The sequence below is a fragment of the Euleptes europaea genome, chromosome 1 (assembly GCF_029931775.1).
Source record: "Euleptes europaea isolate rEulEur1 chromosome 1, rEulEur1.hap1, whole genome shotgun sequence".
Taxonomy (NCBI): Eukaryota; Metazoa; Chordata; class Lepidosauria; order Squamata; family Sphaerodactylidae; genus Euleptes; species Euleptes europaea.
In genome coordinates, this window is record NC_079312.1 from 60,879,084 (window position 1) to 60,905,478 (window position 26,395).

Sequence of the window (26,395 nt, forward strand, 5' to 3'; positions counted from 1 at the left end):
TAAATGCCCCTCGATGTGTTGCTGGCATTACTCTTCGTTCCGAGTTTGGCCAAATGTCACTCGAAGCTAGGGCATGGTTGGCCGCCTTTAAATTACATCTTAAACTGTGCTTTAGCACTGAGGGGTTCCTAGCTTCTCTGAAGCATGACCCTTTTAAATCCTCATGGCAAAAAATCTTAGATGAGAAACTGTCATTGTTGGGCTTCTCGCAGGATATGTTATTAGATCTTGGGAAAACTGAAGCTTTCACCAAAATTAAAAAGCGCATTAAAGAGCTTGATTATAACAGCACTACTTTTTGTGCTCACCGCGTTTGTTCATCCCAGTTCTTTGGAATACCACCATCACGTGGTATGCCTGCTTATTCATATTATTTGACAACTCCTCGACTTTCTAGAGCTTTTTGTTTAGCTAGATTGAATGCTAACCCCTCTATGGTTATGCAGGGCAGAATTTTGAATATACCATATTCAGACAGGACCTGTCCTTGCTCTTCTGGCTCTATCGATTCACTAGCTCATGTCCTTTTGGAATGCCGCTTTTACGAGGAACTTCGATTACATTATATTCCCCCCCTTTTAACTTACAAATCTAATGCCTCTGTGTCTGACATAATGCCTTTTCTACTAAGCCAGGGGTCGGCAAACTTATTAAAAGAGCCAAATATCAACAGTACGATTGAGATTTCTTTTGAGAGCCAAATTTCTTAAACTTAAACTATATAGGTAGGTACACTGTTTATTAACTTAATAAACTTTAATTAAAGTTTTAAGTCTTAATTAAACTATAGGTACACTGAATAAAACTTGATATCATACTTAATAGTGATCTTATTTATTGATAAAAAATAAATTGTAAGTCCCTGCCATTTCCCCCTCCCCGTCCGGAGTCCTTGTCTGGAGGCCTGGTCTACCGCCATAAAAGCCTGTTGGTAGACCTGGCCTCCGGCTGAGTCCCATTGGGAGGCCATGTCTACCCATTAGCTTTCTTGGCAGTAGACCTAGCCTCCGGAGGCCCTTAGAAGCCAATTGGTAGACCTGGCATCTGAAGGGGGACTTTTTCCCCTCCTCAGAGTCCAGGTCTACTGCCAAGAAAGCCAGTGGGTAGGCACGGCCTCCCAATGGGACTCAGCTGGAGGCAGGTCTACCAAAGGAAGCCCGCCCCGCCCAACAGCTGATAGGCGGAGGGGACCAGGAACCGCCAAGCCGCCCGCCCAGCAATCACGTGGCTAGAGGGGAGGGGAGGCTTTAGCCTCCCAACCATTGAGGGCAAAGGAAAGAGGGACCCGGCCATTCTCCACGGCGGCGGGGGGGGGAGAGACAGTGTGCCCGCTCTCTCTCTCAGGCGTGCCGGCTCCGCAGCCCGGCTGCCGGCACTAGCGGGCGCAAAAGCAGGGGCTCCAAACCAAGTTCAGAGAGCTGCACTCAATGGGCCAAAGAGCCGCAGTTTGCAGACTCCTGTACTAAGCGATAGGGATCCCCAAGGCTACATTGTCAGTGGCAAGATTTGTTTCAGTCCTTATATCCCTCAAACACTAGTTATATGCTGCTCAAGATCAATGGATCAAGGAGCTTCTAAGGGATAAAAGGAAAGGAAAGTAATGGGAAAAGAACAAGAGGAGGGAAAGGAAAGGAATGGGAAAGAGAAAGGGAAGGGAAAGAAGGACAGGGCAGGAGGCCAGGTAGAGTGGAACTGTCGCTGTCCTCAACCATAGGCCTAGCGGAACATCTCAGCCTTGCAAGCCCTGCAGCCTGGGAGTCAGAGTCAGATAGCTGGGAGTCAGAAAGAGTGAGGGACATCTGGAACTCGATTGGTGAAGACCAAGCTATAGTTGAAATTTGCTTCATGTCCACCTCTAGTCACAGAGCTGACAAGGCTATGCACCTAGGTGCTCCTAAAAGAACACACAGGAAGGCAGTTAGGATGCATTCAATAGAAGGTTTAAGAACTTGAATCCAAGTTGGGCTCCATATAGTCCCTGAGCCATAGCTTTCACTTTAAATACTTGTAAGGCTGATAAAGTGCAATGCCTGTCGCAATTAGTTCCCTTGTCTCTACGTGCAAGTCTCTGGAACACTGCATTTAGACTTCTGATTCTATTTCTGTCGCCTTTTACTTTGACTTCTGATCTATCTTTAGCAATTTTAAGATTTTAATCAATCATGCATCAAGGCTTTTCATTTCTTTTGGCTATAGGAATAGTCTTTGTGCATTCTTCCTTGATAATATCTCTGGTTTCAACCCATAGTTCCTCTGGTTCCCAATCACTTGAACTTAGTAATGCAAATCTGTTCTTTACATGGTCTTTAAACTCTTCAGGAATGTTGTTTCGATTGTATTTTGGGACTATTAATGTTTTGGTGTTTTTCTTCAGTTTTTTCTAATTTTCAGTCATGGTCTGTGCCACAATCAGCTGCTCATCTTGTTTTAGCAGACAGTGTAGAGTTTCTCCATTTTCTGTTCCAATTGTGTAATCTATTTGATTTTTGTATTGGCTATGCAGTGATGTCCACATACACAATCATGTGCTTGGTTGCCTGGAACACGTGTTCACAGTGCACAAATGGAGTTGCTTTCCTTCATATTTTGTCCTCCTATCCCAAATCTTCCAACAGTATTTGATTCTGCTTTGTTTCCTACTTTCATGTTCTAGTCACCTATGATTACAAGCACATCTTGTTTAGGTGTGATATTATAGTGGTACCCTGCTAATTGTGATCCATCAGGACCTCATGCCAAGTACCTCTTTGTATTTGACAGAAAGTCTTGGCTCACTATTCTGTTAGGTTAATGTCTCAGAATTGCTGGCTGATGTTTTTTCAATGGTTACTAATTGTTCAGTGATAGCTCACAGGTGGGTCTGTTAGGTTTCCATGGAAACAACCAGTTGTAACTGCTGATTAAAATAAACTTAACTCCTGTTGATGTACAAAAAACCTTTGGTGCTTAAAAAAAAGAAAAATGATAGCAACTGTAGGAAAACATTCAGTTTGTTTGGGGAGGAGAGGCTCAGTTTATAATAATACCACTGGCAGTTCAAGTGGAGTAGAGGAAGGATCCTTTCAAATGCCATTGAGTTCCAAGGAAGAGATTTAATATTCATCTTCTAGTTTGCAATAGGCAGGAAAAGGACAACAACTACAAAGGATAATGCCAGTTATTCACACCTATGAGAGGGAGAAAGGATTTTTTTCATCTAAAAGAATTTGTTTTAATTAGTAAAGTGTCTTGAACTAGATGGCTAAAACAGATAATTCTAAAAGTTCCATATTAGTGTAAAAGCATCATACGGATTTGTATTTTGGGGGGAACCTGAGGGAGGGTCAAAGAAGGGTTCCTGAAACACTGAAGACCCCCCCCCCCAATGCCAAGAACATACCGGTTGAATTTTTTAGCAGTTATTTCCCAATCTGTTGCTGCTTGGAAGAAAGTGAAGTTAATACTCCCAATGTGAGCAAAGGTTGCCCCCCCAATATTGCCCACCCTATTGCAAATACCTTTCCCTTTTTGCAAAGTGATGTGAAACATTGCCCAAAAGGACAGGCTAATTTCACTGATGTTAATAAAACAAGTCCCCTGTTCTGGCTCAGCATTAATCCAAAATGTCAGGGTTAATGTCCTGAAGGCAGGCAGCTAAGAAGGTTATGGTGGCTCAAACAGGTAGGGATTCATGTTGTCTGTGAGCAGCTCACTGAGTGGTGAGTCGCTTAGACTGAGAGCACAGCAAGCTTCAGCAGCTATATAAGGCCAAACAGATCTTTCTTGGCTCTACAGGTTGCCTGATCTTGTTGTGCTGAAAGCTGCAATATACTTTCTGGTCAGCTTCAGTGGTGGTGCTGTATTGCAATAGATTTCAATCCAGAGTTTCAATCCTTCTGCTTGCAAGCGGCTCCTGTGGAGCAAGGAGTAAGTAACGTGAGCGCCACTGCTAGAGTTTACAGTTTGAGATTCCTGGGGTCTCATGAAGCCAGAACTCATGGAAATGAGTTTCATTGATATGCAGTTCCTAACCAGCCTATCTCAAGGATAGAAACAAGAATATCATGGAGAAAATCTTACTTTCTTGACCTCAGTGTTGGTCAACTACTGCACTGTCCTTGTTGAAACAGCTGGTGATTTATTTATTGTGGTTTCTTTTCTCTCTAGCATCCAGTATAGAATAGTGAGATTAGGGCATGCAAAAAGATACTTAGATAACAGTGGAATCTGAATCTGGGACCTTCAAGTCTTTTAATTAAGGATGACCGTGGGGTAGAAGCTTTTAATGCATGGTAAACTGATCTGGAGAAATGAAAAATGAGTGACATCAATGGGAAATTACTCTATTTTCATACTTCCCTCTTTGTCATTTACAGAAGTACCGCCAGTAGTCTTTATGGAAAAAGCAATGGATTAGTCTTTAGTGGCGGATGGTAGGGAATACATAAAGAACTCTGCACAGTGCAGCTTCTTATTCTAAATAGGATCAATAATTTAATGGGGACCCTGCCAGTAATAATTCAGTGACTTTATGTGAAAAACAAACAAACAAATAAATATGAAGAGTTTTGGCTACAATGGTCTTGCCAAATGGCTGATTGGTAAATTGAGATCAGTGAGCTATGTTGTCCAAGAGCGTTTGGTCTTCAAATTCAAATTGAATTATTTGAAATAAAAATATATTATGTATTTAATGGTTAAAATAATACATTAAAAAGTACATCAAACCGAATACATCTTTTGAATGAGTCACAAGGTCACAGAATGGACTAGAGAATGGAATGGGTGCAAAAATTCACAATTATTTTGGTCATTTCTCTGGTCATTCAGTATCAATACTGAAAAGGCAATGTATGTAAGAGCCGAAATGCAATTAGCTTGAATGACAACAAAAAAGGATTAAAAATAAGAAAAAGTAGTTTAATCTGAAAGCATTTAAATTATCCTTTAACTCTAACGAATTATTTATTATATGTGCAGTTCACTGAAATTTCTCTTGCAAAAACCAGATGGTGTGACTGTGTACTGCTCTTGGGTAGTTGATATTCCTTTAAATGAAGCTTGAGCATGAGAAGTTTCTCATGGATCGTTTCCGAAAAACAGTTTCCTAAATATTCACCCTAGTACATTGCCATCATCCTATGTAATTGTATTATATATAGGTACCCTGATACTCACACATGTTAATTTGGGATTGTCTCATTGAAATATCTGGGACTAATATTCAAGTAAACATGTTTAGAGATTGTGGTGTACGTTCCAAAGCTATCATATTAGAAAGAAAAGAAGAGCCAACATAAAAAGGTACTTTAAATTGTTCTGCATCAACTCACTATATAATTACTAATTGTAAATGGCAGATTTGAACATAATGTCTCTAAATTGCTTGTTCCAAATATCAGTGGAAAAACTCTATGCAGAGAAGTTCAGCTGTAGATTTTAAATGGCATTTATTTCCCCCCACACACACCGTTTTGAATTTGCAATATAATGTACTGTAATTGAATGACTTATTATCCGATGCCTGGGCAGAGGCAGCAGTGTTGTAATCTTTCTTAGTCCAAATACAACAAGCTGTCTTTGTCACAGTTGACATTAATTATTGATAACGGTTTCAGAAATAGCGCATGTGCTGGCGGCATTAGCTGTAATGTAAGATAAGAGTCTGCAGTGATGCTAGAGGGATTTATATGCAAAGATGCACCTGTAGCATTTGGACTTGTGCGTGTCTGAACATTGAACTTTGAATTCTGCTGTGAGCTGTAATATATCTGTGCAACTAAACAGTAATGGGAAGATGAGTCGTCAAGCTTACTTCTATCGTGTCCCTCCACAGGAACTGCACAGAAGAACCCAACTTCAGCCTGAACCAGCTAAAACGAAAGCTCTTCAGACTGTCATAGAAATGAAGGTATGGATTTTGGAATGCTTGCCAATACGCTTTGTTTTAGCGCGATCACTATTAATCCCTCTTGGTTTAATAAAATTTGCAGCTTTTAATGATAGAAAATAGATCAGTCTGCACAATGTGAAAATATCACTTCACCCACCCACTCCTTGTTCTTAAATGAATGTAAATCTGTTAAATGCCCCATGCTAGTGCATTACTTAATTTGAGTCTAAGCAAAGTCCATATGTTAAAATTTAATATTAATTGATTACCAAACGGAGATAATACTTTGTGGTGCAGTTTACCCTGGTGTAATTATTCTCTCTCCACCTCATTCAACAAATATTACGTTTTCTGCACTAACTAGCTTCATGAGATATTTGTGGCACTGAATATGACAAAGTGATTTTGCGGTTTTTAGGAGCAGAACGGGAAGATGGGTTTATACATTGTTTAATAAGCACAATTATTTGTTGCACATTGTATCAAAGCAAGCTGTTTATTTTCCATTCTGCATCATCTGCTGCAATCGTTCTCTGCACCTGTTGCTAGCATTCCTCATCAGGAAAAAGATTCCTGTAGACATTTACTCAAATGGAACCAGAAAATGTTTTTCTCTTTTCTAGATCATTTACACCAAATAACATACTTAGGGAGTAATCCTAAAGAGGTCTGCTTGGAATTAAGCCCCAGTTTTTCAATGGGGCCTATTCCCTGGAAAGGACAGCTTTAAGTGTTGAACAAAGGATAATCCTTATTAGATAAAAAAGGATTAAAAATGCTTGAAAGTCCAGAAACATTTAGATCTCTTCACATGAATGTAATTATGCATAAATTTGGCCTGTACAATTTGGCACGTATCTGTTATATGATAGATGTTATATTGTTAACTACTTTTCTAACATTATACTAGTCTTCAATGTATTTAGTCACTTAAAATTCCTCTAACGTAGGCCACATCATTCCAATTAATTAATTAATTAAAGCATACATGCATGCATTCATTTATTTACTGTCTTTCTACCTTCAAAAACTCAAGGCAGTTTACAATATAAACAGAACAAAACATAAAATGAATAAAATATATAAATTACTATGAAGTAAAATCACAGATTTTACAGATAGGAAATCATGTTGAGAGAAATGTTCACTTTTAAACTCTATCCATTTGACCATGCTGTCGCTCACTATTTATGCTGACATTGAGGGTGAAACATGGTGATGTAAATTGCTGGGATACTTGTGTTTATTTTGCTGAATATTTTCTTCACTGCGGGGTGACTTTGTGATCATTGGGCAGTGAGCTCCATGGTTTGACAAAGACCATCAAGACATTTCGCTGCAAACATTTTGCTTTCTGCAAAGTGGATGGCAGTGGAATTATCACATTATCCTTTCAAATTATTCAGATGCCTGTGAATCTCCATGTGCTGACAGTAAAACAATTGAGTTTGTGAAAGCACATGCGGGAAAGGGTTAACTCTCTCCTATGCCATGGGTCCAGTTCAAACATGAGCCCCCTCTGGTTGCCATTTACAGTGTAAAGCAAGTGTGGAAGATCCAATCAGATTTCCTGTTGTCACCTCTAGTCCTTAGTGTCTTCTTTCTCGTGACTCTTCTAACTTTGCCCCTTTTGTTTTGCTTCTGTGCTGAGCCAATGTAATGTATAGATCCAAGCACAGAATATATCTCGAGATAATTTCTCCAAGATGGCTGCAAGAGTCTAAATATATCTAAAATAGGGTTGCCAACCTTCAGGTGGTGGCTGGAAATCTCCCACGATTACAACTGAACTCCAGGTGACAGAGATCAATTCCCCTGGAGAAAATGGCCACTTTGGCAATTGGACTCTGTGGCATTGAAGTCTTTCCCCTCTACAAACCCTGCCCTCCTCAGGCTCCACCCCCAAAATCTCCAGGTATTTCCCAACGTGGAGCTGGCAACCCTAATCTAAAATGATGTGGCTGCCTGAGATGCAAATATTTCCATGAATAACTGTTAGATGACAAAAGGTAATCTATAAATTTCGGTGCCCTTAAAAATTGTAAATGGCAGCTATGAGGACTCCTATTTTGGATCAGGGCTGCAGCATAGTGAGAGAGGAGAGGAGTGTTTGGATCCTTTCCAATCTGCTTTCAGACTGGTTATGGGACTGAAACAGCCTTGGTTGCCCTGGCAGTTGACCTGCACTGGCAGATGGACGGAGTGCAACTCTGTTGATTCTCCTGGACCTTTCAGCAGCATTTGATACCGTGGATCGTGGCATTCTTCTGGACTGCCTTTCTGGGCTGGGACTGAGAAGCACTGTTTTCTGGTGGTCCTGGTCCTACCTGGAGGGGAGGGCTCAGAAGGTGATGCTGAGGAACTGCTGCTGCTCAGTCTATTGGCCTTTGGCCTGTGGGGTCCTGCAAGGCTCTATCTTGTCCTCTATGCTTGGCAACGCCTACATACAGATGGATTTTCACCAATAGGTGGGTGACACACAGCTCTATCTGGAACTTCTGTCTGATTCCAGGGAGGATGTAGAAACCCTGAACTGGTGCCTAGAGGCAGTTTTTGAGTGGATGTGGGTGGATAAACTGAAGTTTGATCCTTACAAGATGGTAGTTTTGCTGGTGAGCAAATGGTCTTGCCCAGAACTGTTATGGATGGGGTTGCACTCCCCTTGAAAGAACTGGTCCATAGTTTGGAGTGCTCTACTCTTGGACCCAGGCTTACTGCTGGTTACTGCTCAACCAGGAGTGCCTTTTACCAGCTTCAATGGGTTAGTCAACTGTGGCCTTTCTTGAGCAGAAAAGATCTGGCCACTTTGGTGCATGCCCTGGTTACATCTAGATTAGATTACTGCCATGCACACTATGTGGGGGCTGCCCTTGAAAAGAGTTCAGAATTAGTGCAGACTGGATGTTGACTGGAATGGGTCATGGGGACAATTTTTCTAGAGCACTGAAAATGTTCATGAACCTTCCATGGTATTACATCCGGTCAGGCTGGCAACAGCTAGTTTCTAAATGTTCCATACGAGGTTAGAGTTTCCACATAACAGAAATAAACTCACAGAAAGTAAGGCAACAAAATCTGGGAGGATATGACCACATTACCAAAGTTTCTGTATTATTCCTCCTCCTCCTCCTCCTTTTCTTCCTCTTCTTCTTTTTCTATCCCAGATGTAATTTTTCTGATGGAAAGACTGTTTCAGCAAGTTTGTGAAATTCAGATATAGAACTTTAAAAACTGATTTTGTTTCTTTATGCACACACATCTATATCTCCCAGCTCCCTGAAATATATATTCCCAGGGTTGCCATGTTTGTTAAGTCTGGTAGCATCTTAAAGAACAACAAGTTTTTTGGTGTATAAGCTTTTGAGAATCAAAGCTCCCAATTTGACTCTTGAAAGCTTTTACCCCGAAAATCTTGTTTTCTCTGAGGTGCTACTGGACTTGAATCTAACTCTGAAATATATAAATTAGTGATGTTTGATCACATCAACCATATTTAAAATAGGAAGCATGTATCAAAGCTTTGTTGTTCATTTCAGCAGTGAATGCTGGCTACTAGCATATTTTGTTCCAAAGGAAACTTAAGCCTTGCAAGCATAATTATTAGCATGGATTATTCTTTTTGTTTAACAAAAATATGCATAAGGAAACATGCACAGTGATTTATTGATTTTGGGCTGTGGTTGTATGTATAAATTGATCTGAAATCCCCCACCAATAACTTTGCAGTCCTTCATATGAACAGTATTCAACAGTAATATTATTGTGAGGTTTTTGTTATATGCTGTTGAGTTGCTTCTGACTTATTGCAGCCCTATGAATAGGCTTGCCAATTGCCTGGTGGGGGCTGGCAAAAGCCTGCCAATCCACCGGGCTGCCTGTAGATCAGCTGAGAGTTGGCAAGTAAAAGAGAGCCAGATAGAGGGGGAGGCGTGCGATGCACCGACATTGCTTCTGGGTTTACCCAGAAGCGACCCAGACACTATAGCAAACTCCATAGAAACTCTTTGAAAACCATAGAATTTCAGCGGAGATTGCTAGAGCATCGACGTTACTTCCGGGTAAACCCAGAAGTGACGTCAGCGCATCGTGTGGTGTGCATGCACGTCACACTCCCCCAGCCATGTCTCTGCAAAACTCCCACTGGTGGAGCCAAGGGACCTGGCAACCCTACCTATGAATCAATGACCTCAAAAACATCCTATCATTAACGCCCTTGCTCTTGTCTTGCAAACTGACTTAACAAAAGAAGGCAAAACCTTCAATATCTCTCATGTTAGGTTTTCCACTTTTCCTACTGCCTTTATTTTTTCTAGTATTATCTTTTCCAGGGGCTGAATTGGCTTAGGATCTGACGTGACTCTGTACCGGCATAAGTGCCCATTTATCCACGATAATAGGCACTGATGCCAATACAGGGGACATTTCCACCAGTGCCTGTGCGCCACAGAGCTGCAACGACCTCCCCCGCCAGCGCAGCCTCCTGCTGACATCCACCTCGTGCAAGTCCCTGCGCCGGCATCCCAGGAGCCATCCCCGGGGTGGTTCTGGGGGCAGAGCTGCCCCTTTGCCCTTCCTGCGAGTTATGCCACATGGTGAAACACCATGGGGCTCACAAGTAAGGGCGGCATTCTGGCTTTGGTGGAGGAGGTGGATGCTACTGTGGAGGCAGCATGGCTGTGCTGCCTCCGGCCGCCACCTAACCCTTCCCCCCAGGAATGGGCTGTAGGTCCTGAAGAAGGGGCTTTGTATGCTTCCACTGCATGACATATTTTGCATTTTTAGCCTTTATTTTCATTGAAAACAATGCTTATGGCAGGGACAAAAATGTTACTATGATATCAAATAATATGCATTATGGTTGTATGTATAATGTGTGTGTGTGTAAAGTGCCGTCAAGTCGCAGCTGACTCATGACGACTCCTTATGGGGTTTTCAAGGCAAGAGACTAACAGGTGGTTTGCCAGTGCCTTCCTCTGTATAACAATCCTGGACTTCCTTGGTGGTCTTCCATCCAAATACTAACCAGGGCTGACCCTGCTTAGCTTCTGAGATCTGACGAGATCAGGCTAGCCTGGGCCATCCAGGTCAGGGCTGTATGTATAATAGGACTTCTGATTTCCCTTCTGGAATGTGAAGCCTGCATCACCAGAAAACTGACTTCAAAACTCAAGGGAACTTAGAAAGTAGCACCTGAGATTGAGATATCATAAGAACTGATCTTAGAGAAATCCTGTTGGAAGTGTGCATTAAGACTTTTAACTGTAATCTTGGGCCAAATATTCATCTGCATCCAGAGCTTTTTCCAAATTCTTCTGGACACAGGTTGCGATGCCCTATTGTGACATTCTAGTTAATCCTGATCAGGTTCGCCTTGCAGTCGCCTTGGTGATGCCCAACAATATAAATAAAAATCTGTGTAGGAAGCTCATATGGGCGTGACACAAAATATCAAATCCACTGCTGAGTATAGTTTGCTAGAAACTTCTCCTGAGCGAGATGTGTTAAAATAAGTAGAACATTTGCAAACAACCTGCTTCAGTTCATTGATTTCAATGAAGGAGTGATAGGGAGTAGGCACCAAAGATTTCTGTGATTGAATTGTGAAACATTAAAAGAAATAGCAACATATTTACTGCAAGCTGTGACTAAGGTGGAAAAAAAGGAAAATGTGAACTTAGAAAGTTCTTAAATGAGTAAAAATAGTTGTGGTTTACCTTACTTCTTGCAGAAAGGACCATCTCTATATATAGATCCAGCTATAGTATTTCAGGTATGTTTACAGCATTGTTGCTAAAAACCTGAGTGTGTTGTGTGTGGTGCATAGAATTTACTGCATGAGCTTTCCTTTTGTCTTGTTTTACATTCAAATTTTTATTTACTCTAGTATGAATTAACATGTGTGAAAACAAATTTACTATATAGTGTGCATGAAAATATTTTTCTCCTTTATAAGAACTTCTTAAATTTTTGTTGTCCTATGATAGGAGAGTACTTTTGACAGTGAGAATCTCCTGTCTCTAAGTCTACTGTGTTTGCTGTGAAAAATATACCTACGTTTAGAACTGTTAGGAATTTTGGCTTGAGACAATTGTTTACTAAACAGCAAGATTTTATAGTGGGAGGAAAGGCCGCATGGCATATCCTGACTTAGTCAGATCTCGGCAGCTAAGCAGGGTTAGTACTTGGAAGGGAGACCTCCAAGGAAGGCTCTACAGAGGAGGGCAATAGCAAACCACCTCTGCTTCTCACTTGCCTTGAAAGCCCCTTACTGGGGTCGCCATGTGTTGGTTGTGACTTGATGGCACTTTACACATATACAAGATTCTATAGTGTATCCTAATTATTTTTTTTTGGAAGATTCAATCATTTGGTTTTGATAAAAATCAGATTTAGTATTTCATGAGTCTAACAAATCCCCTTTAAAAATCCCCTTTTAGTGGCTAATGAGAGTGTGTTGGTGTGTGTTGGGAAGGTATATATTGTTTTCAGGGCTAACAGCCCATTCCTGAGCCGTGCTGGCGGCCTGACCCAAAGGCCTTTGGAGGCCAATGAAGGCCTCTGCCGATGCAAGGCCCCCCAACGCTGGCACTCAGAAGGCACACACCGGCGTTAGTGGCCCCAGTGCCAGCGTGCAGGCCTGGCCGCCAGTCGGCTGCCACCGCCACAGCAGCACTGGGCCCAGACGCCACTGCAGCCTCTCGCCGGCATGCAGCCGCCGGCACAGGCCGCGGCGGCAACCTGGGAGGCATTCCGGCAGCCCGGGAGGCGTTCCCGGGGCGTTCCGGCATTGACTGGGGGGCGGGGCCAATGTTAGTCAGCCTTTTTTTGCCGTCTTGTGCAACAGTTTGATTTTCTCAAATCGTGAGCAAATTGGTATGAAAGAAGGTGGTCCTTATACTAAACTGCCCTGGTCCATAAGAGCAATAGTAGTCAACAAGAGCAATTTTAATGCTGCTGACAAATATTGGGGCAATGCAAGATACTGTGTCAGGCACCAGGCAGGGCCCTTGTTATCAGATCTGAACAACTGAATATTTTGAATTGCTGAAGCAGCTTCTCATGGAGCATGTTATGCTATTCTAACCTAGATTTTAAAAGGGTATGTATAACTGGCCTGGTCGGTTTATCCCATGAATGGGCACAGTTGGTAAATCAGCCAGGAATGTAGGTATGGCAGAAGCAGGGGGAGGACCAGGCACACTGACAGACTATGAATTTGGTCCTTCAAGGGTAGCACAATTAGTCCAGGAGACAGTGGGGCAGTATAAACTTTTTCCCGGGGTTGCTGTACCTCCAGCTAACAGCACTTTCATCTTGTCTAGATTTAGATTCAGATTATTAGCTCTCAAATTTATTTATGCCCAGCCTTGCTGGTAATTTTCTCTTTGTGTAGTTTTAATGGCAAGGCAAGCTTTGACTACAATGTGCTTCAGATCAGACCATCTTTCTTTATGAGTGATGAAATACAATGAAGCCTCACCCTGTTGTTTAGAAAATAAGGGTCTGTACTTCTTTTGTAATATAATTATTTGAAGGTCTATTCCGGTTAAATAGAGTTGAATCACATCCAGATTCTTGTGCTGACTTTGTTCTTTTGCTTTGATGCTCTGTGAGGATCTTGTATTGCAGTTTATATGTGCTCCTTCCCTATAAACAGTTATTATAATAATTGCATACCAACACTTTTTTTAATTAGGACACAAAAATAGCTTCAATGGAACGGAATATAAGAGACCTTGAAGATGAAATACAGATGTTGAAGACAAATGGAGTTCTGAACACAGAAGACCGAGAAGAAGAAATCAAACAAATAGAAATTTACAAGAGTCACTCAAAGTTCATGAAAAATAAGGTACTTTCAAATAATAAATGAGAGCAATTTACAGTGCAATCCTATGCAGAGTTACTCCAGTCTAAGCCCATTGATTTCAGTGGATTTAGACTGGAGTATGTCTATTTAGGGTTGCACCGTTAGGTTCTGATAGAGGCTGGGTGTGTGTAATTGTCTCAACTCTCTATCTGCAGAAGCTGGTACTGAAACAATTAGTGAAAGAAACTTCTTGAAAATAAAGATAATTTTTGCAGCTTCCATTGGTAGCTTACTATGGTGGGGGGATTTTCCATGCTTGATTCTATCTTCACAGGCAACCTTGTTATATTCATGTCAAACCAGTGTGAAAAAATGTGGAAGAGTTTGAGGCCATTCCCTGGAGGAAAAGTATATTAAGTTGCCACAGAATGAGGAAGTACCTTTGTTCCCCTAAATAAAAACTGTGACAACAGCATTCCTGTTATCAGTCTTCTAGCATATCCTCCTTGCTAAGTAATTATAGCAAATGCACCTGTTGGATTGGAGACCGTTGAGAGCTCATTCATGCGGTAGGTTTTGCTTGCAACAGATATTCATGCTCTGATATCAAAATTAAAATGAGAAATGTTTAGCTATTTGTACAGCTTTTAGATGCTGTAGAGATTTAGAATTTACTGCAATAAAAATATCCAGAGTAACTTTTAAACATAGATCCCAGGAGTCACCCCTCAATATTAGATAGCTACTCTATTACTTCACATATAATAAAAGAATTAAATATAAATAAACCCAAATATGCTTTATTGTGCTTTATTTTCATAGTAACAGTCCTTCAGGAGTTTACAGTGACCCTTATGAGTTTGGGTTCATATATAGGTAGGTTGGAATTCTATAAGCGCAAAGAGGAAGTTATTATGAGAGGAAAGAGATTCTTTGGTTCCTAAAAAAACAGATGAACGAGGGGAAGACAGTTGCATTCCATTGTTTTGTCATACCTGTCGGATCAGCGCTTTGATTATCATGCTACGTTCTGATGAAAGTCTGTATGGGCTCTGTCAGCAGCCCTGTCCTTCCTCTTACGATTGAGATTTGCAGCAAAAGATCTACTTCTGCCATTCATCACAGAACCTTTCAAGGTGGAAAAAAATATTTATATGGTTGTCAGCAAGGAGATCTTATTATACCCCATCTGTCGAACCAGAGACCACTGATAAGGACCTCTGATAAATATGAGTCCTGATTGATGGCAGACAGAAGAACAAGGCTCTTTTCATAGCCAACAACTCTAGGTGTTATAATGCTCTTTAAAATAAGTTAGATTTAAGGACTAAATGTTTAAAGACCTTTCTAATTTGAATGAAAAAAATGGATGTATGTCTGCAAAAGGCAGAGCACTGTGGAACATTGCTTATTTCCCTACAAGGCTATGCTTTATCAAGGACTTGTGCTTTTTCCAGTGTAGAATTCTAAGCCATTAATAATAAACACTTGCTTCCCAGATTCTCAAACATACAGCCTTTTATAGTTGAGTTAACAAATAGAGGGAAAATTGGAGAATGAAGTGGCTTGAGTGGGAAAAATGGCTAGAAAGACTTGGCATTATATTTCTCTGGGGTATATTTGTGCCACACTGAGAAGAGCTCTCTCTTGCATGATAGGTGTTGCCCTATTATAAACCTAATGTAATTTTTTTTAGATCTTTGTACGCACACCATAAATGGAAACAAAAAGTGAATCAAGATTACAAGAAACAGAAATGCCATACTCTGTCCTATATTTAGTCTTTAAGCTATGTATTTATTCAATGTATTTTAAATTGTTCTTTCCCACCCTGAGCCCTGCTGTGCAAGGGGAGGATGGGCTATAAATATAAGTATATATAAATAAAATAAAATAATATTGACGTGTTGTTCCCCGACAAAGCCATCTTAAGTGTAATCAGTGGGTTATGCTAATACTGCCGAAATAGGACTCTCATCCTGGCAGAGCCATTTGCTAGAAACCCTTCATTTTCTTCCTTTGCTGTTAATTTTGACTGGTTCATGTTTGTTCTGAATTCAAAACATCCATAGCAGTCTTGCAAAGGAAGAGGTATCGCCAGTGTGACAATTGCAGAGGAAGCTGCTGGGCCAGTCCTGGTGCTATGGTCCTCACGCTAGCTTTGTAGGCTGAGAGCACCTTTCTTTTCACTGTATCATAGGAGTACAGTTTATTCAGGACTGTCTTGTACTCACCCTAATTTGTCAGAGGGTAAACACAGGTGGCCATTTAACACAGTGTGCATGTATTTGATACTCCAGCCACTGATAATTGCCTAGCTAGTGTTGAAGAGAATTTCACTACTGGCCTGCTTCCTCAAGTTTCTGGACATTGACAGGAATTTAAAAACGACCTGCTTATCAGTTTTAACTGTAGCAAATAGACATTCAAGTAAACCTTCAGTTGGACTGTGCAGACTACCATCATAGAATGTTATTACCCTGAGTGATCAGAACATATGTACCTTAGACACATACCATTGTGAATGAACCTGTTTTCCAGAGTTCCAGGATAGCCTGAGTGTAAGGAAGAAAACCTTTCTATAGCTTCTCACTCAGAAAAAGTAGCTTCTACTCCTGGCTTAAAGGAATGCAACCAATCTGAGTAAAGGTCCACGCAAGAGCCAATCAAAAAATCTTTGATAAACTGGCAGGACTCCTTACACAAATTAGGAAGAAATACTGAGACCTTGAGTATGAAATAAAAATATTTATTGAGCAGAATAATTAGCACATTCAAGCTATCACAGTATTGAATGTAGAACAGCAGTACCGAATACTAGAATCCTCACATTAAGCTGCAAATATTCTAAATACCTTTATGCACTGTGTGAGATGTATCATTGAAGAAGGGAAAGGTAAGAAATCAGAAGAGGTGGAGTGAAGCAGGGTTTTATAGCTGTCGATCTGTGCAGGTTTCAGGCAGATATTCCCATAATTAGCCCAAATGGCTGAGCAGCCAATAATACAAAAGTAATTTCAAGGGAAAGAGCAGTGAAGATGTGGGACACTTACTGTGTACCAAGAATGGGATTTAGTTATTTATTGCTTACAAGACAGTAGTTGTCTTCGGCAGGCAAAAAGCTCTCCTTTTGGGAATCAAAGAATAGCAAGATAGAGCAGGTAGAGCATGGATGGAGGACTGATTCTGGTTTTAGTGATATGGCCAGAAACTTGAATTGATATCAAAAGATCCCCTTGGAGAAAAAGGTGAGAAGGAAGGAGCTCTTAGGAATATGTCCAAATAAAAGAAGGAGGGGAACTCTGAAAGCAAGAAGGAAAGTGTTGGAAGCAGCCTCTATTACCTCATCAAGCTTGGATTTTCAAATGATACCTCAGTTGGCCCATAGTGGATTAGTGAGACTAGAGAACCTTTTTATCAAGAATGCTAATACGAGTCTAAGTTTTTGTCAGCAAGAATGTTTTGCTCAGGATCCTTTTTGTCTAAATGTACCATAATTAATCATGGAGAGATCCTGATTAATTGTCTGGAGCTAGGCAAAGGGCTTGTTTTTGAGGCTGCATTTGTTTCTAGTGATCATGATGGGATTAAGGAGATGTTATACTGGATCCTGCCCTTTCAATGCTAGCTTCTCAGCCTTTGTACTTTAGATGACCTGAAACTCATTTTCTGGGTCTTATCTGACTGGCAGAGAAAAGCTGGCCAAGTTGGAAGGGAGGGCTATGCTAAAATGGAGGCTTGATGGCAACCAGGTGGTCATCACTATTTTAATACTTTCCATCTTGATGCAAAGATGCACCATGGCCTTTTGTGTTATGTTATAATATGAGCATTTTATTAAGGGATTCAAAATAACGTAAAATCCCAGAAAAGTAGCTGTGGTAATTTGGAGCTCCCCAAAATAATTAACTGTCTTGTAGTATTTTATACAATGGCAAATTAACAGATTTTGGCTTTTGTGAGCAGGAGCCCATTTTGTTAGGTGTATGAAGTGTTATACTCAATTGGCAGATAGATTTCTACTCAAACCTATAACTAGGAGGAAGGCAATTCCTTTTGCTTAGACAATCCTGTCCATCATTAGACTATTTTTAGATGTGTGTACCATAAAATATTGCTATTTTCAGTTATAGGGCTGAACTGAAATTGAGGGTACATGTCATGAATATCTCATGAAATTCACTATTTCTGTGATTTATTTGGTTGGAATTTTAATTGTTGTTGGAATTTGTTGTGAGCTGCCCTGAGCCTGACTTGGTTGGGAAAAGGCAGGATAGAAGTTGAAAGAATAAACAAACAAACAAGCTACAAAAGAAGCAGAAAAGTCACCTTATTTAAAGAAAGGACCAGAAGTATTTCCCTTTTATGGTTGTTTTGGTTTCTTGACATCATCACATACTGAAATCAGAATTTTTTATATAACATTTCTAGGAAGCCTTTCTGACATCATTAGATTGCCAAACATCATGGACTCTGTGATGCGACATTATCACATTGTCCCTATGATTGCCTCTGCAAGAATTTATTTTTTTAAAGTTGTTGAAGTTGCAGATTGAAGAGAGGAGCATCTGCAAATAGATGATGAACGAAAAGCCTCAAAGGTGCCCACAGAAGGTCATCATGAAACTATTCATCCCCCAAACTCTGCCTTTTGCCTCCCAAATGTTCATAAACTAAAATTTAATGTACCCCTAAAAAGCATGAGATGATGCTTTACATATAAAAAGAGCCCAAGTCTTTTGTCTTCTTTTTAGCATTTAATAGCTTGCCCCAAACCTAGTTATTTAAATGTGTCTCAGATCTTTTTTTTAGCATTGTAAATGGCAACAATTTTTACTAGACTGCAAATCATCTAGCTTTTCAATGAGGAGCAATGTGGAGTGTATCTGCAATGAAATTGTCACCATGTTTTTGATTGCCCGCCTATCAGGGCATTTGCTGTATTATGGATGAAATTTGGAAGATCTTTTGGTATAGATTAGATAGTGTGATGGCCACATGGGATTTAAATAAACCACATACTATAGTACACAATGACTTCAAGTTTCCACCCATTTGTATTACTCTCACCTTATTTTTATAGGTTTTGGCCCTGTTTCTGTGTTTGGCTTATAATGAGTGAGTGGTTCTTTGCCATATGCATGGAAGGCTGCCATTTGTATACAAAAAAAGCTTTTAAAAAGAAATATGCTTCAGAATGTGTTGAGTTTTCTGCTTCAGTTTTACCCTTGAATGAAGTCCTCCTCTTAATTATTGTGTAAAATTGGGGGTTCCTTCCTCCTTCACTCTTTGTTTTATCTTTAGATTGTAAGCCTATGCACAGGTCCTGCCTTTTTGTTATCTATATACAGTGTCTAGTCAATTCTCAAGTGTTTTATATATAATTAATGAGTCCCCCACCTGGATGCACACCTTAACATAGTGAGGGGATTTGTGTGTGTCAGAGAAGCTGAGATCAATGCCATAAGGAGTTTAGACTCTGTGAAGAGGCTAAACTCTTAGCAGAGGCACTCAGGGAGGAATGGCCACAGCTGAGACATCAGACTAAGATGCATCCACTCTCTTCAGGAATCAGCGGTCACATCAACAGAAGAGAACCGACAGTTCCAATGGTTATGAGGATAGAGGAATCCTTGAAGGGTAGCTACTGGGCAGCAGCAGTGGGAGGTGACACTGGTGGAGGATCTTTCATAGACCATGGCAGTGACAGTTTAGCTAACCCTGGTTAGTACTGAGCAGAAGAAGCCACCCTGAGCCCATCTTGGGATGGGAAAGGGTGGGATATAAATTGAATGAATAAATGAATAAACCACTTCTGATCACCTCTTACCTTGAAAACCCTATGATGAGACATCCAAAAATGAAAAAAAGATATAGTACTGGAAGACTGGACCCCAAGTTGGATCGGAATCAGTCAGCTACCGAAGAAGAGCTGAGGACAAGTATGAGTAGCACTATTCTTAATGACACAGCGGGACAACATCCAAATGGTCAGTTGTTGATGTGAATGGATGCAAAAGGGAAGTATAAAGCTGTTTGACACCTATGAACAGGAACATGGAACATGATAAGTATGAGTCAAGGTAAACTCAAAGTTGTAAAATGAGAAATGGAATGTTCAAACATTGCAGTCCTGGGAGTGAGTGTACTAAAGTGGACTGGATTAGAACATTTTCAGTCAGAAAATTACAAAATGTTTTACTCTGTAAATGGCAAACATAGAAGAAATGAAGTTTCTCTGTTAGTGAGGCAAGATGTAGCATGAGCAACCAGGGGCTTTAATGCAGAGTCTGGTTTAATAATATCAATCAGATTTCATGGAAAGCCTGTCAACATAACCATCATTCAAGTTTATGCCCCAACTATGGATTCTGAAGAGGAAGAAAATGAAAACTTTTATACATGTGTCCAGGAAGAAAATGATCATACACCTAAGACAAGATGTGCTGATAATAATAGATGACTGGAATGCAAAAGTGAGAAACAAAATAGAAACAAATATTGTTGGAAAATTTGGGCTAGGAGCACAAAATAATGCAGGAGAATGACTCATAGAATTATTTGAAGACAAGTTGTTCATTGCGAACATGTTTCAGGCAACCAAGTAGATGATTGTATATATGGACATCACCAGATGTCCAATACAGAAATCAAATAGATTAAATAATTGGAAGCAGAAGATGGAGTTCTACTCTCTCTGCTAAAACAAGACCAGCAGCTCATTGTAGTACATACCATGAATCCATCTTCAAGATAATTCATACCACAGTATTCCTCATTACTATGTATGGGTGTGTAAATTGGACAATGAAGAAAGCTGACAGGATGAAAGTTGATTCATTTTAAATGTGGTATTGGAGGAGGGTTTTACAGATACGGTGGACTGCCAAATAGACAAATGAGTAGGTTCTAGTTCAAATCAAGCCTGAACTCTCCCTAGAAGCTAAAATGTCTTAACTGCGGCTATTGTACTTTGGTCACATTATGAAAAGATAAGAGTTACTGGAAAAAGACAATAATTCTAGGAAAAGTTGAAGGTAGCAGGAAAAGAGGAAAACCAAGCATAAAATAGATTGATTAAGGTAGTCATGGCCCTCATTTTGCAAGATCTGAACAAGGCAGTTAACAATAGGATATTTTGGAGGTCATCAATTCATAGGGTTGCCATAAGTCGGAAGCTACTTGACAGCACTTAACATACACACAATGTGGAGCTTTCTTGTCTCCACTTACCTGCTACTGATTCCCCTTCCCTCGTCCCCAAAAGTTTCAATGAAGGTAATAAATCTTATGGAGGAAAGTAAAAATTCATTCTAGTGTAAATATCCCATATGTGCAAGTATATATAGTTGTGTAATTAAGATTCCTTTCTGGGTTTGATTTCAGAATTTATTTCATATGTTGAACTGAAATAAAACAGTGTAAGAAATATTTCCCTGAAACATGCTACTCTGAAGTATTACAGCTGATAAATATTGTACCTTATTAATCTTAATCTTGAGCACATGGTTTGAGCATTCTAAATCTGTGCTCAAAATCTAGATTTTGTTGGCTATCCCTCCAGTTTAAAATCTTCTTTTCTTCTGTTCTCTGAAACTGTAGCTGTGTGTTTACTTAATTTAACATTTGGGGGAGGCATGTTCAGTATCCCTTTAAGTACACATAAAACCCATTTCAATACCCCCTAGTTAAGTAGAAGTTTTAATCCTTGCAGCTACTGGAAAAAATGCAGAACCTATTGCATAGTAACAGTAGTATTGCAAATCCATGAGCATTTCAACAGGTGCACTTTTCTCCCCTTAAATACTTGTTTTAAGTGTCAGTTCTTTTCTTGTCATGTTATCCATGACAAATTCACTTGCACCTTTTTGTATTTTACAGCAAAACACAACTGAGTGTTGTGACTATACCAGAAACTTCAGGTATTCATCCTATGATAACAGCTCACCTGCAGTGGGCAGGCCTTTGAATCATGAATGTTCACTATTCTGCTGGGAAGCTGAGTCGGGCTTCCTGTTTTGGAAGGGGAAAAATAGTTGAAGATGGATAAGGCATGCATGCAAATGCCCAGGTCATATGTTACCCACATGTACACTCAATCTCAAGAGCCAGTATAGTGTAGTGGTTAAGAGCAGTGGACTCTAATCTGGAGAACCGGGTTTGATTCCCCACTCTTCAACATGAAGTCAGCTGGGTGACCTTGGGCTGATCACAGTTCTCTTCAAGCTCTCTCAGCCTCACCTACCTCACAAGGTGTCTGTTGTGGGGAGAGGAAGAGAAAGAGATTGTAAGCCAATTTGATACTCCTTAAAAGGTAGAAAAATTGGCATATCAAAACCAACTCTTCTTTTCCTTCCACTTCATTACATGTAGGCCATCAGTAGGAGGGTTAATTCTTGAACCAAATCTGAATATTATGACACTATGTCAGTTGCAGACATCTTCTAAATGTTGTGGTGGTGCTGTGAGAGCTATTTATCCATCGATTTATCACCTGTTTAAAGGGCTACATGATTTGGCTGGTTCCTTGCCAGGATTGGGGCTGAATGTACTGTGGTAAGGGCCTATATGACCAGCCCTATTCAGATTGTAGCACAGGCTATACACAGTACAGTGGTTCTTTGTGATTTACTCACAGAAAAATTTATCCAATAGCACTGTAATGTTTAAAGGGCACCTTATTCTCTTCTCCTGATTACTGTACTGGAACCTTTGTGCTTGGATACGTTAGAAGCAAGATATAGCTGTACAATCCTGATGAACAGCAATAAAAGGTTTATTAAATTGAATGCAAGTTACGAATCCTAAAATAAGTCAGTTTAGCATAACTTTTTATTAGTTTTTCATTTGTCTGGAATATAAGGTTAATTGTCAGTTCTCTGAACTGTAAAATGGTACGGTATGGAAATTACTGGGCTACTTTTTTAAATTGCAGATTGACCAGCTGAAGCAGGAGCTTTCAAAGAAAGAGTCAGAACTTCTTGCCTTACAAACTAAGCTTGAAACCCTTAGCAATCAGAATTCAGATTGCAAACAACACATTGAAGTGCTTAAAGAGTCGCTTACTGCCAAAGAACAGAGAGCTGCCATACTTCAGACAGAGGTAAGATATTTTATTATTATCTATGGCAATATAAATGTTTAGTTAATGGAGCGTGTCAGAATAAAAATGGTGTATTGGTTACAAGTCTGTACAGAAGATATAACTTGACCTTTTTTCAATTGGTTACAAGATAGTAAGATAGCTGGAAGTATTAGTTGATGCCAAGATCAGCTCTGTAGTAGTTCAAAATATCTACTGACTTTGATAGCAGGTGAGCATATGGTGGAACAGGAAGATTTCTAGCCAGAAACTCAAAATAAGTGTATGCACATATAATTTAATTTTCCCCTTGCCGCTAGTATTCTGTACAGTTGCTTTCATTAATCTCTTTTATAAGGCTCTTTTAGTTGTACATTTGGAATTGGCTCACAGTTCAGAAGAATGCACACATTTGTACAAAGCAAATAATCTCTTGACTGTCAGGAAAAAAACGTGCTAAATGAACATTACAGATCTCTGTGTGTTATGGCCAAAGTGTACGTTATGTGGGAGATATGTGAATGTTTCCCAGTACTTTTGAACTTGAACGGAACCACTGGCTCTTTGACTTCCATTGGCGGCACAGTGGAGGTGAGGGGTGGTGCTTGATCCTTTCCCTGCAGAATTTTTAAAAGTCAAGATCAACATTTCTCATACAGGCCAAAACAAAACAGGACAACTGGGTAACTCCCCCTCCCCGTGGTGGGAAAGGAGTTTAGAGAAGACCACTCTTGGCTCATCAGACACTGCTTGAATCAAATTAGATCCCTCTGAGGCTGAAGGTATTTTTTTTAAAGATTGCATAATCTGCCATGTCTAGTGTAACAAAAAACAAAAACAACACAACCCTAAAACAAATTCAGGTTTATTTATGATATCATGAAAATAATAAAAAAGAATGAGATACCTGTAGCCTAATCTTTTACCTTACAATAATTATATTGACATGCATCAAATACACTCATGGCTGAATGTCTTATTTCATTTGCTGAAATGAAGATTATGATGGATTCCACTTAGCCACTCTGAAAACTTTTTTTCTGGTGAGCAGGTGGGTTCAGTCACTTCAATTGTGATATCTCCTGTATCCTAAGACAGAATGAAGCAGGAGGAGTGAATATTCATTTTTGTGAGGCTGAATTAAATGCAAGAGTCCTGAGCATCATCTTAAAAACTAAGATTTAAGTCTTGCTTTGTGACTAACTCTTGGAATTGAACCAACATGATAAGATGTTACTGATGTCTTTGTTTCCTTGTTATTCCACTCTGTCTCATTTGGTAGATTACAAACAGTTCAAGCTTGAGCAGGAAGCAATTTGTTGTAATTTGTCATGTAATTATGTGTCAGTGTCTTTTCTTCCATTAAACAATTAAAGCTTTAGTCGATTAATAGGTGTGTTTTGTTGGCAGATTTTAATCAATGAGACTGTAAATTAAAGGGTACATATTTCTTTTCAGTTTATTTTGGTTCTAATATATTTTTGTGACAAGAAAATAAAAGAAGAATATTGGAGGTAGTCTTCCTGGAGTTTTCCTCCAGGAAAGGGGAGTAGAAATCAGTGTTTGGAACCATAAATTGATGTTTGAAGCAGTGTTATTGGTTATTATTGATTTTATTGTAAGAAATATGCCACAAACTGCCTTGGAATTTTTTTTTTAGTTGAAATGCAGTCTCTTAAGTAAAAACTAGCATAAGCAGTGATACAAGTTGACAGCTGGGGGGAAAGGTAAGGAAGGCGGGCTCAAGTCTCACTTGTTCTAGAAAGGATCCACTAGGGAGGAAATATGTACACCAATCTGAATTTATGTTGCTAACAACAAGGGTTAAATTATAAACGTTTTGGATGTGGTAGGTCAAATCTTATTTCAAGGATCTGGACTATGTGAGTTTTGATGCCCCTGCCAACTCCATAGTTATAGGAAATGAAATTGTTGAAAGTACATTTCTTATAACGCAATAACCGTGTACCTTAAATGATACTATTAACATGAATTACTATATTAACAAATGATTTTTACAATTAAAAATTACAAGTGGGAACCCACAAGGACCTTTGGGAGGGATCTCATTTCCTCCTCCCCCACTATTTCCTCCTTCCCTTTCATGAAAGCCCCATAGACCTTCCCCTTTTCCTGCTTCCTTCTCTCCTTAGGATTTGCCAGCTCCAGGGTGGGAAATTCCTGGAGTTTTAGGGGTGGAGGCTTAGGAGTTGATGTTTGGGGAAGGAAGCAACCTTGGCAGGGTATAATTCCACCCTAAAAAGCATCCATTTTCTCCTGGGAAACTGATCTCTGTAGTCTGGAGCTGAGCTGTAATTTTGGGGGATTCGCAGCCCCCGCCTGGAGGTTGGCAATGTTAGTTCCCATGGAGGAGATGGCTGCTTTGGAGGAGTCTATGGCATACGCTTCTGAGGTCCCTCCACTCCTCAAACCCCACCCTCCCCAGGCTCCACCCCCAAATGTTCAGATGTTTCCCCCTGTTTTCCCCTCCCCACACTATTTCCCTCCTCCGGGCAACCACCATAACCTCTGCCTCTGCTTCAGTCTCTCCTTCTCAGTCATTTACCCACCTCGCATATTCAGCTGCACCTCCAAACATCTCTTGCCTTGAAAACCCTACAGGGTTGCCATAAGTCAGCTGTGACTTGACAGCAAAAAATAAAAATCTTCAGCTACAGTTATTATTTATTTACTTCATTTTTACCCCACCTTTCTCCACAATGGGGACCAAAGCAGCTTACATTATTGTCCTCTCCTCCTTTTTATCTGCACAACAACCTTGTGAGGTAGGTTAGGCTGAAAGCAGGTGACTGGTCCAAAATCACCAAGTGAGCTTCCACAACAAGATTTGAACCTAGATATTCAAATCTAGGTTGCCCAGACCCTACTCTGACGCTCTAACCTCTATACCTTATGGTGTTCATAGGGTGGCTGCTGTTGAACTGTAGTAAGCAGCCAGGCCTAGTTGATTCATGCAAATTGGGTGGTATCAAGTCACCCAGAGATTGCTGCTAGGCCTAATGTTGCCGACCTTTAGGTGGAACCTGATATTCTTCCGGAATTACAACTGCAGACGACACAGATCTGTCCCTCTGGAGAAAACAACTGCTCAGTAGGGTAGACTCTATGGCATTATATTCTGCTGAGACTTCTCCCTTCCCCAAACCCTGTCCTCCTCAGATTCCACTACAGAACCTCCAGGAATTTCCCAACCTGGAGCTGACAACTCTAGCCTGGCTTGGCTCCAATAAATTCTTCCTCAAAGGCCAAAATAGGCCTGGAATGGGCCCTCCCCCTGCCTTTTACTGACAGAACCAAGCCTGGAAACTGTGGCTGCCTAACAAAGACCACTGAGGGTATCTGTTGCTTAAAGCTACAGGTGCTCCGTTTATCATTTAGGCTTTTTTAAATGCCCCCAATTTTTTATTTTTAGATTGCAGATTGTTCAGCAAATCGGGGGGGGGGGGTGTTCAGCTTTTTAGACAGATCTGTCTTGCCTCTTGACAACTCTGTTCACTGAATTTAAGTTTCCTCAGATTTGACTTCGCTATTAGTATACAGAATGATATTTATAATCATTTTAAATATTTTTCTCAATACTTCTGGTATTTTGATAACTAAACCTGGTACA

At 40.2% G+C, this 26,395-nt stretch overlaps 1 protein-coding gene across 11 annotated transcripts in view; it reads left to right on the top strand.

Annotated features, from left to right (window-relative positions):
* Positions 1 to 26,395, top strand: part of ERC2 (ELKS/RAB6-interacting/CAST family member 2) — a 677,274-nt gene that overhangs the window by 161,806 nt on the left and 489,073 nt on the right. For all 11 annotated transcript variants that reach the window (XM_056860395.1, XM_056860344.1, XM_056860410.1 and 8 more), the window contains 3 exons: positions 5,816 to 5,890; positions 13,569 to 13,724; positions 22,618 to 22,785. In XM_056860395.1, the coding sequence (XP_056716373.1) occupies positions 5,816 to 5,890; positions 13,569 to 13,724; positions 22,618 to 22,785 (399 nt within the window). The remainder of the gene's footprint in view (positions 1 to 5,815; positions 5,891 to 13,568; positions 13,725 to 22,617; positions 22,786 to 26,395) is intronic.